The 13555-nt window shown below is 52.8% G+C and overlaps 5 protein-coding genes across 5 annotated transcripts; 2 read left to right on the forward strand and 3 right to left on the reverse strand.

Annotated features, from left to right (window-relative positions):
* Positions 1–62: 62 nt before the first annotated feature.
* Positions 63–940, reverse strand: BDV14DRAFT_180127 (uncharacterized protein). Its single transcript, XM_073769862.1, has one exon. It carries the CDS (start codon positions 777–779, stop codon positions 108–110), a length of 672 nt encoding a protein of 223 aa, XP_073624537.1. The 5' UTR covers positions 780–940; the 3' UTR covers positions 63–107.
* On the forward strand, positions 886–2277 carry BDV14DRAFT_180128 (uncharacterized protein). Its single transcript, XM_073769863.1, has 2 exons — positions 886–1780; positions 1835–2277. The coding sequence occupies exons 1-2, from the start codon at positions 1553–1555 to the stop codon at positions 2087–2089; spliced, it is 483 nt and encodes a 160-aa protein (XP_073624538.1). The 5' UTR covers positions 886–1552; the 3' UTR covers positions 2090–2277.
* Positions 2278–2918: 641 nt separating this feature from the next.
* BDV14DRAFT_203609 (uncharacterized protein) lies at positions 2919–5577 on the forward strand (the record flags this gene model as incomplete). Its single annotated transcript, XM_073774319.1, has 4 exons — positions 2919–3382; positions 3452–3561; positions 3623–4397; positions 4455–5577. 4 exons carry the CDS (start codon positions 2919–2921, stop codon positions 5575–5577), a joined length of 2472 nt encoding a protein of 823 aa, XP_073624539.1.
* A 401-nt stretch (positions 5578–5978) lies between these two features.
* Positions 5979–7681, reverse strand: BDV14DRAFT_203610 (uncharacterized protein; the record flags this gene model as incomplete). Its single annotated transcript, XM_073774320.1, has 7 exons — positions 5979–6484; positions 6601–6665; positions 6719–6838; positions 6905–7158; positions 7220–7318; positions 7383–7601; positions 7670–7681. The coding sequence occupies 7 exons, from the start codon at positions 7679–7681 to the stop codon at positions 5979–5981; spliced, it is 1275 nt and encodes a 424-aa protein (XP_073624540.1).
* A 170-nt stretch (positions 7682–7851) lies between these two features.
* BDV14DRAFT_180134 (uncharacterized protein) lies at positions 7852–9841 on the reverse strand. Its single transcript, XM_073769864.1, has 6 exons — positions 9715–9841; positions 9230–9650; positions 9014–9166; positions 8800–8955; positions 8600–8734; positions 7852–8506 (listed from the first exon to the last, which is right to left on the reverse strand). Exons 1-6 carry the CDS (start codon positions 9773–9775, stop codon positions 7927–7929), a joined length of 1506 nt encoding a protein of 501 aa, XP_073624541.1. The 5' UTR covers positions 9776–9841; the 3' UTR covers positions 7852–7926.
* Positions 9842–13555: the final 3714 nt, after the last annotated feature.

Here is a 13555-nt window from a genome sequence, read left to right on the forward strand (position 1 = left end):
GGTGGTTCGGCTGGTGCTTCTGGCTCTGGCTCTGGCTCTGTTGGCGTCGGTGCATCCGGTAGCGGTTCCGCTGGTCTCGGCGGCCACGCCGGTCTTGGAGTTGGTGGTCACGCCGGCCTCGGCGGCTCGGCCGGTCTTGGAGGATCTGGTAGCGCCGGCGCTGGTGCTGGTGTAGGCGGATCCGCTGGCCTCGGTGGCCACGCTGGTCTTGGTGGTTCCGCCGGCCTTGGAGGATCCGCTGGCGTTGGAGGATCTGGTTCCGCCGGTGGTTCCGCTGGTCTTGGAGGCCATGCTGGTCTCGGCGGATCGGCCGGTATTGGAGGTGGTATTGGCGGCTCTGCTGGAGGCAGTGCTGGTGTTGGAGGATCGGCCGGTGGCTCTGCTGGTATCGGCGGTTCCGCTGGAGGTTCCGCTGGCGTCGGTGGCTCTGGATCTGCTGGTGGTTCCGCCGGCATTGGAGGATCTGGATCTGCTGGTGCTGGTATTGGAGGCTCCGGTAGCGCCGGTGGCTCTGCTGGTGTTGGTGGCAGCGCTGAGGGCTCCGGCGAGGGCTCTGGTGAAGTTGGTGGATCTGCTGGAGCCGGTGCTGGCGCTACCCCTACCCCCTCTGGTGTCTCTCCTACCTCCCCTACTGAGACTCCTGAGGCTGGCGCTGGCGCTGGCGGCTCAGGCGAAGTCGGCGGATCTGGCGAGACTGGCGGCTCTGCTGGTCTTGGTGGTTCCGCTGGAGGTTCCGCCGGTATTGGAGGATCTGGGTCCGCTGGAGGCAGCGCTGGCATTGGCGGTTCTGGCTCCGTCGGCGGTGGTGCTGGCGTTGGCGGTTCAGGTGAAGCTGGTGGTTCCGCTGGCGTTGGCGGTTCTGCCGGTATTGGAGGATCGGGCTCTGCTGGTGGCTCTGCCGGTATTGGTGGCTCAGGATCTGTCGGTGGAGGTGCTGGCCTTGGTGGCTCCGCTGGCGCTGGTGCCTCTGGTTCCGCTGGTGTTGGCGCTGGTGCCACCCCTACTCCTTCTGGTGTCTCCCCTACTTCTCCTTCTGAGACCCCCGGTGTCGGTGCCGGTGCCGGTGCTGGCGGCTCTGCTGGCATTGGGGGCTCCGCTGGTGGCTCCGCTGGTATTGGCGGATCAGGCTCTGCTGGCGGTTCTGCCGGTATCGGTGGCTCTGGCTCCGCCGGTGGTGAGGCTGGCATTGGCGGCTCTGGATCCGTTGGAGGTTCGGCCGGTGCTGAAGGCTCTGGATCAGGCTCTGTCGGAGGCTCCGCTGGCGCCGCTGGCTCAGGATCTGTCGGCGGTGGTGCTGGTATCGGCGGCTCTGGCTCTGCTGGTGGCTCTGCCGGTATTGGGGGTTCTGGCTCTGGTTCCATCGGCGGCGGTGCAGGCATTGGCGGCTCCGCTGGCGCTGGTGGCTCTGGCTCTGGCTCGATTGGCGGTGGTGCAGGTGCCTCTGGCTCCGCTGGCATTGGTGCTGGCGCAGGTGTCACCCCTACCCCTATCGCTACCCCTGCTCCTATCGGTGGCCCTACCCCCGCTCCTACTCCTGCCCCTACCCCTACCGATGTCTCTCCCACTTCTCCCACTGAGACTCCCGGTGCCGGTGCGGGTGCCTCTGGCGAGGGCTCTGGATCTGGCGAGGGCAGCGTCGGTGGTTCCGCTGGCGCCTCTGGAGAAGGCTCTGGATCTGGCGAGGGTAGCATTGGCGGCTCCGCTGGCGCCTCTGGAGAAGGATCTGGATCTGGCGAGGGCAGCATCGGTGGCTCTGCTGGCGCCTCTGGAGAAGGCTCTGGCTCTGGCGAGGGCAGCATTGGTGGCTCCGCTGGCGCCTCTGGAGAAGGCTCTGGATCTGGCGAGGGCAGCATTGGTGGCTCTGGCTCTGTCGGCGGTTCCGCTGGCGCTGGCGCTTCTGGCTCTGGCTCCGGCTCTGGTCAGATCGGCGAGGGACACTGCGGCTTCCAATGGACCGGTACCCCTACCACTTTCTCGACTGCTTTCTCGACCTCCACTAGCTGGTCCATGCCCTCTGTCGAGACTGGCTGGTCTACTTCTACTGAGTGGGCTTACCCCACTGTTACCTTCACTTACTAGAGTGGTGTGATCTGTGACTTGTTTGAACTTTAAAGGGACCTGGTTTGGCCTGGTGTGGCCTGGATACAATCTCTGGAATTTGTGATTTTGTTTGATATGTATTTACTGACTGGAATATGGGTTTGATTTTGCATCTGCTATGGTACATGGATTTATGTGATAGAAGATTTGTTTGTTATGGGTATTAATTTACTGGTGTTTTCTCTGAATGACTTTTCTGTCTCAAGTAGTAGTAAAAGAGAGTACAAGCGTTAAAGTCAGCTGAGTCTAGTCTTGTTAACGTTCATGAACGTCAGAGAAAGCAGTGCGCATAAAGCAGCCAAGTGAGATTCCCGTCCGTTTGCCGCCGTACCATGACGCTCGCCGCCTCCCGCCCGCCCGCGGAGCCGCACCTTCCGTATACAACCAGATATCGCGACGGTGGTGCCCTCCATCGGTAGTACAGGATAGACGCCAAGTTGGGAAGGTGATAGCCACGGTCGCCCCTTTTTTCTTCAATTGTGGTCCGCGAAAGAAGCAAGGAACGATCGATGCAGGACGGAAAGGAAGGAGCGACCGGCCACCTGCCTACAGGAGGCTGCAGCTGGAGCTAGGACTACATCCCTGGCGCGCACCCAATGTTATTTGGAGGCTCGGCCTACAAGGTAGGCGATGCCAACTTGTCAAGCGATGCGAGGCTGAGGGATCAGCGAGAGGTATATCCCCTTGGTCTCCACGGTGGAGAGTCTCAGCCTGACGAGGCTCACTGAAGCCCCGCACTACACAGCCTCCAGGCCACATTATTCAACTGCGAGATATGCCAGTTTATCCAACTTCTAAAACCCAGGCCCGTACTCGCAATGGACCCGATTAGCGTGACAGCTAGTATAATTACGCTCTTCCAAGCAGCGAACGCTGTGCTCGCCGTTTGCTACAATTACCAGTCCTTTTCCGGTGGCTCATCATCGGGCCTTTCAACACTTATCATCGAGGTTCGCAGTCTTCGGGACGTCCTGGAGTCAGTAGTGCGTCTTGTTTCAGACGAGAACAAGGGGAAAGTTACCGATCGTCTCCCTACCCTTAGAATCCTCTGTCAGCCTTCCGGTCCGCTAGCGACTGGGCTTGAAAAGCTGGAAACACTAGAGCGGCGCCTGACACCGTCGAACTACCATCAAAACGTTGACGGCGCTCGACCTTTTTCAAGACGACACAAGCTTTGGCAGGCCTTGAGTTGGCCGCTTAAAGAGGCCGAAAGTCAGAAGCTTATTGAGGAGATTGCGGTGCTGAGGAGTACGTTGAGTTTGGCAATGGAAACGGATCAAACGTGAGTCATCTCCTATGCTTGGTGTTACAATCCTTGATGCTGACGCGCTTCGTTGTTTCGGCTATTCAGGGGGTTACTACTCGCTATGCAGGACCTAGCCACCCAAAATCACGACTTGCTGGTGGGTACACAGGAGAGCTTGGAGAACTTGCAACGAGCATCCTTTGCTACGAGAAACGGTAAGATTCAGTTTTAATCCGCATAAAAAGGAAGATATCGGCTAATGAGAGCCTGATAAAGATTATCGACGTCAAATTTTCCAATCATGGCTTGCGGCACCAGACTCATCCACAAGCCACGCAATTGCTCGCAGCAAGAAATATGCAGGGACTGGAGAGTGGCTTCTCTCAAGCAAGGAGTTCCAGGCATGGAAAGATGATTTTTCGTTGGGTCTTTGGATCTGCGGTATCCCTGGATGTGGCAAGACGACTCTCAGCTCAACGATCATTGATCATCTACAGGAGAGATGCTACATTGACGGCAATTCGCGTAAAGCGCTAACCTACTTTTACTTCGACTTCAACGATGCAAAGAGACAGTCGGCCGATGATATGATGAGAGGGATTATTTCCCAGTTCGTGTCTCAAACAAACGAGATCAGCGCCTTTGTGGATGCTTTATTCGCTTCCAAAAGTGGACAGCTGGCTACCTTTGACGAATTAGTACAGCTGCTCCAACAACTTGTCAGCGCCTTCGACGACGTGTTCCTCGTACTTGACGCACTGGACGAATGCGAGAACAAGGATCGCTTGTGGAAAGCCCTACAGAGGATCAACGCGAACAATGGACGGTTGCATCTCTTAATTACATCTCGATCAAATGACGAGGCAGAGATGGGATTCAATCGTCTAAAATTGGGGACAAAGATCATCCTCCACGGTACTAATGTCGATAACGATATCCGTTCGTACGTGCAGGAAAGACTCCGTTCGGATCCCAAGTTGAGACGATGGCAGCGACGACCTGATCTTGTGGATGATATCAAAGAGGCCATGATGACTAATGCGCAGGGAATGTAAGTTTACTTTCTTCTATTAACACGGTATGTCAAAACTGAGCTCAAGCTCTCCAGGTTTCGATGGGTCGCATGTCAGCTTGATGCACTTGAAAGGTGTCTCAACGCGTCCATGCTGCGCCAGGCACTCCTCAACCTCCCGAAATCCTTGGATGACATGTACACCAAAGCGCTTTGCGGCATCCAGAACGAACACTCAGAGCTTGTCTCAATGGCTCTGAAATGGCTTACATATTCCACTCGACCACTGGCTGTCGAAGAACTAGCCGAGATAGCGACGGTGGACCTCTTATCTCAAACTACATTTGATCCCGATAGACGACTGCTCGATCCAAGAGACATCCTGGACTTACTTCCCAGCATTTTTGTGTCAACGACATATTTGAAACTAGATCTTACGACACTGAGAGACAAGGAAAATACCGGGAACCAACAAGTCCGCCTCGCTCATTTCTCCGTCAAGCAGTATCTGACCTCCGCCGGGATTCAATCAGGACCAGCAAGCCAGTACGCAGTCACGGAGGCCAAAGCTCACGCATGCATTGCGCAAGTCTGTATTGCGTATCTGCTTCAGTTTAATCAGCCGTATCCCGCAATGGCAGACGTTATACAGGCATCTCCGCTTCTCCGATACGCGGCTAACTACTGGTCACTGCACGCACGGTTAGCACTAGCCAATATTAATCCTGATGCCGAGGAGAAATTGTGCTCCATAGTGATGGAGCTATTCACTTCCGACATTGCCTACCTCAACTGGTCGGCATTTCTCGACGGATATACCCCCTTCAACAGATATCCCGGCGACAATGACAACGACGCCTTCAATCGCGCACCGCACCCCCTCTACTACGCTTCTTCCTTTGGGCTCATTAATATTGCGCGGCAGCTACTGGACCTCACTCCTACACCTGATATCAACAGCAATGGACAGGTTGGGACCGCGCTTGCGGCCGCATGCTTGTCGGGACATCTTGAGACTGCCCGGCTGCTTTTGGATAATGGAGCTGATATTGAAGCTGAGGGTCTATTGGGCACACCGATTTTGCTCGCTGCTGGGATTGGGCATATGGAGCTTGTGAAACTACTGATTGATAGGGGGGCGGATGCTACTGGTGCGTTAGAGGAGGCGAAGACGGCTGGACATCAGGACGTTGTGCGTCTGTTGAGCCCTATAGGATAAAATGCTCCTTAAAAATGATTGAATACTCAGTCTTCGACTTCAAGATAGAAAATAAGATTCCCAACGCAGCCCTCCTGCATCTACTCACCATGTACAATCGGTCTTCAGGAATATTGCAGTGGCGATCGAGGTTGCCTGAATGCTACAATTCCTAGCCCCGACCCCGGGTCGTGACACCGAAGGCAGCGTAATCATCAAGTCAGACGCTGAAGCTTGGCTGTGCTACCGTAAGCAAATCAGCGATAAGGAGATGGCACGCGTCGAAATCTCATCACCACGATGCTACAGATGCGCACTTTGCTTTGTTCACCTGGTGGCCCGGCATGCAACTACTGCAGGAAATGGGGCAGATATACCAAATATACAAATCACAACGCCTAAACAATCTAGGCAAACACGCCTCAAACCCACCTAACAGACTGATGCAAATCCTTCCGGACGAGAATCGCACAAGGCGGGTAAGAGTAACGCCCACCACTATCACTATCCTCAATAGGTCGATCATCCCCCCCGTTATACGCATCATCTGCTGCGTCTCCAAACGTTGCTTGCCAAGTCTCACGACAACCATTGTTCTCCGTCTTTGTAGAACTTGACGTGATTTGCGTATGAGTATGAGATCTTACCCACTGTTTCGGCGGCCTCATATTCCCAGTCGCCGAGTCTGAGCCCATCTCTGACGATGGAGGAGACGGGACCTGATCATAGGGTGTTAGTGGTATATTCGACGACGACTTCTTGGCGTGAGGAGAAGCGTAGAGCCTGCTGCGTTGGGAATCATCGTTGTCAATAGTGCCGCTTTTTCTTGAGCCGCATTTGAATATTTTTGCTAATGTTGGGAGGCATGCAGCGGCTATACCGACGGAAGTCTCAATGTGGGACCAGGCTCGTGTACGGCGGGGGTCGTCTTATGGTGGAAGAGTTAGATAGATAGTTATTTAGTGGCTCTATCGTAGCGTACAACTGGACGAACTCGAGAAAATCATAATCCTCTGGATAATAATCAAGTCCAAGGGCACTCACAGGATGGATCAGCCAGCCGCATGCGGAACATCGCGACTGTTCGGATTATGCCGAAGACGCAGACACTAAGGTCCCGTTAATTTCAATTGCAAACACAAGGGGAGATGAATGGTAGTACACGGCTCCAAGCAGGAAGATAACAAGCAACTGTACCCTGCGCTGCTTGCTCATTTGCGTGCTCCAGACGGGTTTGATGGGGAGAGCTAGAATTGCGATGTCCGTGAAGACGTTTATGGCACTGGTTCAGATCCGAACAGTTAGGGTTTTGACTAAGTAAAGGCTATGAGAGCTGAGGGAAGCCCACGCGAGAACACCAAAAGCTATAGCAGGATTCGCGCATCGTCCGGGCGTATCACTCCATAGTCTCGAGAGCGGAATGCAGAGGAGGCACCCGAGGAGAATGACTGCAACGTTATACGCTATGACGATCGCGCCGATAATGTACGATGTGATCTGCAGCCATCTGAAGATGGGGAATACGCGGTTGTAGAGGAGGAGGAGCGATAATTTGGTAAATGTGAACACGAGCGAGAAGAAAGCGATGTTCACTATGTGCAGCTTGAGGAGACTTCGTTAGTGAGGTGTAGCCATTTGTTGCAACGACCAGCGAATAAGATACCTGCCAGAAGACCTTCAAGCTCTTGACATAGATAACATGTGTGTTGATGCCATTATCTATTTGCATGATGGTGAAGCCAAAGAAGAGGAGTTGGAAGGCCTAGATGATTAGTCTTATATCTAGACTAGAGCACGTAAATACCCACTTGACGGTCCAGACTTACAAGCGCTAGAAAAATAGTATAATCATCCCAACCAAATTTCACCCCCAACTGACGCCGGACGATTACGCGAGCAACAACAGGTACGACAGAAACGACCGCTCCGCACGCAGAGGCGGTTATAATATCTGGCCTAGTGTCTTCATCCGGGTGTGCCTCTTGGTAGGCTATCTCCTCGGGAGTTAACTGCCACATAATGGGTTGTAGGCATGAAGGAGATAGCTAGGCGAGATAGGTAAGCGGGATGGAAGCAGGTTTTAACATATATGAAGATTGCGGTGGGGGCTGACGCGGTCTGACATGGTGGGCAAATACGGCGGATACAAGGCTGGCATTATCCTTGCATATCGTCTACACGAGGCCAGTCTCAAGCGATCCTGCACTGCCAGTTGTGCGACGTGAGGATATACATAGAAAGGTGACTGGCGGCCTAATATTACATGGGTCATCATCCATTTCGAGTTTATTTGTGCTCCCATAGCCTCGTAGGTATTGGACAAAGCGTGTCTATGTCCAGCAAATAAAACTTTAAGGACAACGGAGACTATTATGTTGCACTCGGCGGTTCCCTCGAGTAAGGCGGCGGCGCCTCGCTAGCTGAGTACTGCGGCGCTGCTGCAGGGGTACTGGCAACGGCATCCCCACTTGTAGTGCGATTGCCGCTGCTGACCACACCAGAGTAAGGACCTGCACGTGTTTGTATCGGCCCAAGTCGCACATGCGATGTACTTGGAACCTTCTTCATCAACTTTCGATGCTTTCGCTTCCACCTCAGGACGATACTCCCACCGATGAGAAAGCATCCTACCACTAGCGCAACAACTATAATTGCTGTTTTACCACCAGAGCTCAAGCCCCCACCTGAGCCGGAAGCTGGTGTTGGCGTAGGGGTGGGACTGAAGCTAGGTGATGGCGTTGGTGTCGCGGAGGCAGCTAACGATGGAGGCAGCTTGTAAAATGTATAGGGATTTTCACCGGCATCGGCCATGCTTAACTCATCGCAGAAGAATGGCTCAAATTGGCCGTAGAGCTTTCTGTGTGTCTCTATGAGATTCCTTGTGCAGTGAATTTTGGAATAGGAAAGGATATCGATGCTTGTGGCGTTGGTAATGTACAGCAGATCGATGCTAATGGGCGGACGTATTAGCTTCATCCGTTGTGAGAGTGAAAGAGGGATTATTGAAGGGGGAACTAAGGATAAGGTAGGAGGATGCACGTACAGCTCAATGTCACCTGACACATAGAGATTGCCCATTTGTTCAATAGCGGCACTAAACCACGTTCCGGTGTAGTTTAGGGCGGTGGCGTTGATGCGGATATCAGCGTTTGTTTGTCGTAGGTTGGGCAGGTTGACCCTGGACGAGGGAGAGAGTCAGTACTACCCTGAATAAAGAGCAGGAAACCAAGCTTCGAGACATACTGTGGCAGATATCCGCTTATATCAAGGCCACCATAAATCTCTCGCAGTGAGGGTAAGGATACCCCAACGAACTCGGTCGAGTCTGCGCGTACAATTAAACCGCTAGGGATCGTAAAGTCGTCGCTATAGATGGCCTCAAGCCTCGGAATGGACAGACTGGCATGTTGTCAGGTCAAACGGGGAGAATATTCGAGTAGTTGCTGGTGCTACTCACTTTCGGATCTGGCCATACACAGAAAGATTTCCCGTTTCCTTCAAGACAGGCAAATGAATGTCAAATGGTGTCGAGTTGGTGTTCTCGCCGTACCGTGGATCCGTATGCAAGGTTATCATACCGGTGACTGTCTCCAAGGAAGGGAATGATGCACTGTGCTCCGATTAATGATAGAAACTTTGAAATTCTGCACAAGCTCATCGCCAGAAGACATACTTTGTCTGTAATCCCCTGACAGAGATTGTGCCAGCCTGGTTCAACGCCGTGAGATCAAACCAAGCCCCCTCAGGCACAAAAGCAACATCCATGTCCTCTTTGATCTCTGCCAACATGGGAAGCTGGAGCCGGCTTAAACTTCTAGCCGTGGAGAGACGCAGGCTTTGAAGAGACTGAAGATTGAGCATCTCGACGGCCGATACCCCGGTTGGTGGACTCCAGGAATCGTCCAAATGAACATAACCGGTGATTTCCGTAACGCTGTTCAGAACAAACTCTCCTTCGAAAACTGTAGCAATACCGAAAGACCCATTTATCGTTGTGCAGTTGTCGAATGCGCGCAGTTGTTCTGGGTTGGCTATGGTGAGACTGTTTGCGCCCTCGTACTCTGGGACCGCTTCGCATTCCCGCGCTTGCGTGCCTGAAGGAATTAGCGCGACAAACCTCCTGTATTGTTCCGCAACGGAGACTTCTTTAGAAAATACCCATCGGTAACGTTCCGGCCAGGAACAGGCCGAGCAAAACAATGAATAGAGCCGTCATCATCGCCCCTGTTTTGTGCTGTTTTTTGCATATTAGGTCAAGTTTCTTCCCACCACGCACCTATTCCGTCACCGGGCAGAACCCAGACACTTGAGAAAGTGGCTAGACTTAAGTATCCCTCAGCCTCAGGGTCTGCTGAATCACAGGCGCTGGCACTATCTTGGCCTTGTGCCTGGTTGGTCTTCTACTCTACCTTAGCACACATCTGGGCGTGTAGGGCTGCGCCTCAAATTAAAAACAGGACCTATCAGGATTTGGAAAACGGCTGCATTTGCTTGATAGCAGATAAGGCAATATCGGGTCGTTGAACTAGTGCTAACCTTGCAGATTAGTCGAACTTAAGAATTCAATGCGAGTCAGACAATCGTTATGCCAGCAACCATCTGCTGAAAACTGGTAATGGACGGGCTCTTCCCCCTTAGGCTTGTATCTCCCCCGCATCCCAAAGGTACAGGCTATCATGATCTTCAAGATACCCTGCCACTGGGGTTTACTATGAAACCCCAAGATCCCCCTGCCTCCCATACATCATTTCCAAAAATGACACTGGCTACGTCGCTTCTCCTTCTCGCTAACAATCCTACCCTGCAAGCCATCCCACTGCATAACGCCAGGGGCAAAGTCAAGCAAATGCCAATGGCTCGAAGCTTCGCTCTCAACTTCAAAGAGGACCCTATCCCCATCCACAAACCGAATCTTATTCCCGACGCACCCATACGGCTCCGGGATAGGATACTCGAACTGACGCCGATTCTGGCCGAGCGAGAGCGGGGGAAGTGTGATTTCATGATTATCATCGCCTCCTGACCAGCGCCCCAGAAATACATCCTCTTCCTGTAAATATTCCACCGGAGCAGCCCCGAGCGTGTGTACCAGAAGGCTGTCAGATTCACGTACGTAGACCGCAGCCATAGACCTGAAAGGGTCGACATCAATGCAGTCACGCTCGTAACTGCCCCGTGGCAGGAGTAACACCGGTGGCCCCCCATTGAACATACCATTGGAACCCTGGATATAGGTTTTAACACAGAACTTCCGCGGCAGACTCTCACTCGGCAAGATACAGTCCGGCCACGAGAGAGCAAACTCCCTCCGGCGCGGGTGGACGTGGATAGTAGGGGCTCGTTCAAAGTCTTCAACCTCCGAATCCCGAAGGGGCGGAGTGGGCGGCGCCCAAAAATCACCAGTAATTGTCTGGAGCCTGTGTCCGTTTTCGCCATTAATAACAGTAAGAGCGTTACCCTGCGGCGTGCAAAGGAGCCAGACAAGTAGTTCCGGATCTCCTCCGCGTAGGACACGAAAGACACTGTAATCATCAATGAAGAGGTCCGGTAGATAGTCCGAAATCCGCGTTACGTAGCATTGCTGGCCAGAGAAGAGGTCATACGCTAGAAGCAAGCAGCTGGAATTCTCAGTGTTGTCAATGACATAAATTTGTCGTCGTCCTATCGCGACGACTGAGCGCGTGGGATGCGACCCTCCTGCTCCTGAGCCGGGTACCTGCTTTCTCACATGATTTATTGTAAGGAACTCCCGGGACTCGGGGAGCGAAAACACATGGATAGTACTGCTTCGTCTTAGCCGTCAAGAGACGAGGTTGCGTATCTTTGGATCAAGCATGTCATGTGCACTCACCACTCCATGATCTCAGGGTCATCCCCCTTGCTCTGGCAGATGAAGTAGCCTTCTTCGTTTACCAAAAGTGTATCCAATATCCAGCCGCGAGTAACGGTGAATGGGAGTACTTGTGGTTCATAAAGAGAACCATCCTCCTTGACGCCAAGGCGCTGGAAGTGGATTTGTGGCCAGTTTAACCATACGGCATATTCGCCGGCAATGGTTAGGAAACTATATACCTTGGTGAACATGTGGACAGTTGTTGCCCTGCCGTGTCCTAGGTTGTACTCCTGTCCAGCTAGGAATGTGGGTGTTATTAGCATTGGACGGGTCAAGTTATGGGACTTTTCAGCAACGACTTGAGCGCTCACCCAGATACTTGAAGCGTCGAAAACCGTCCCCTGAACGCTGGTCCAGATCATAGTTTTGTTCGTTGGGAAAGTGCCTTCGCCAACCCCACTCTGATATCCACGCCCGAACGAGAGTCTGCCATCCTTTGCTAACGCGCTCGCATGAGACTAGGCTTTGGATTTCCAGGGAGGATAGGATGCGACTCGTGCAGTCGAAATTCAGATATGCGAATGGATCCGTGTTAGGCATGTTGACTATCGAGACTCACTCGAATATTGAAGGTGTGAAAGAACTCAGGTGGACGGAGGGGTCGTATGCTTCCATTTATTTATATGCCTATCTACTAAAAGTTATGAATCACTGTGCCAGGTGTTAGGCGGGGGCAGTGAGCTTGGCAGGGACTGGACTATTGCTGCCTATGCACATGGTAGTGGATTGGGACGCCAAGGATGTCATGGCACGCCCTGCCTTGTCATAGCACCTAGAGCCATGAATACCATAGGGACTGTGATATACTTGAGTGCCAAAGCGGCTCGGACCCCCCGGCCATGAAAAACTCCGCCATGTGACTCGCGACGACGACCAAGGTCCTACCACCTATCGCTGATATCTTCATCCTGGAGAGTCTAATTTCGCAGGACGATAATTTCGGTGAGACTGCCTTAAGGTTCCTGCAATCGTTACAGGTGTCCTAGATCGATTTGTTGGTGGACCCAGGTACCTAATGATGTTATCGTACCGAATACACGCCATGGTGTGCCTGATCTCCCAAGAGCCAATCTCACATAGTAAGGGTTTGGAATGAGAACTCATTGACCTGTATCCAAAGTCTTTATCAAAAGACCTACTGACATCGGCAGGGATTACCAGATGAAAGGCAGAAAATATCAAGTGAAACCACGCGACACGGTAAAGACGTATAGATGCCCCGGTAGGTATCGACACTTCACCCCTAAGATACCGTATGCTCAGAACTATCCCGCCGTGCCCACTTATGCTACTCTCCAAATATACCATACACAGCGAATCAGACCTTTCTCTCCACGACAGGCCTATACGCAATCCAGTACTGGGTATTCCCCTTATACCGCGGCTGCCCCTCCCAATCAGGATGCAATTCACATTCGCCAGACTTGCTATCAAAGTTGGCCTATGATACCACTTGCAGCCCACCCCCAGGTGGTGAAGTCCAAGTCGACAACGGCATCATGGCCACTTATGGCTGTGGTCAGATCCATCGCGGCACCCAGTATACTGAAGAAAAGAAGAAAACCGCCAACCCCGCGGAGTGCGCTATTGAGTGCAGCAAGAGATCTCCCGAGGGACCTGCAGTTGGATTGACGGCGACTGCTTTTTCTACAAGGCAGGCGCAGGCAGCACCGCGTACTAGAACTATATCACCGTGACAGTGAGAAAAGACTGGGAAATTCTCAAGGCTTCACACCATGATGCTTTGAATAGATACATGTAGTGTGGCGCGGACTACGCGGGTCTGACTGATCTTCATAACAAGTGCACGTCCGACCTGAGCAACTGCCAAGGGGCATCTGATGCCTGCTCGAAGGACCTGGACGACTGCCAAGGCGCGTCCGATGCCTGTTGGAAAGACCTTAAAGATTGTGATGACAAGTTGTCCAAGTGCTCAGCTTCTTTCAGTTCCAGACCTAGTGGTGCAGGTCCTCCCATCCCCGATGGCGGTACTGGTGGTGGCCATGTGAGCGAATGTAAGTTCATGACAACCAGAATAGAAGCCCTTACTAACGAGGGTTGACCCTTTTTGGTCTAGTGGCAAAATTCGATAGTTCAATACCAGGG

Source organism: Aspergillus stella-maris (assembly GCF_047715825.1).
Source record: "Aspergillus stella-maris strain CBS 113639 unplaced genomic scaffold BDV14scaffold_62, whole genome shotgun sequence".
Lineage (NCBI taxonomy): Eukaryota > Fungi > Ascomycota > Eurotiomycetes > Eurotiales > Aspergillaceae > Aspergillus > Aspergillus stella-maris.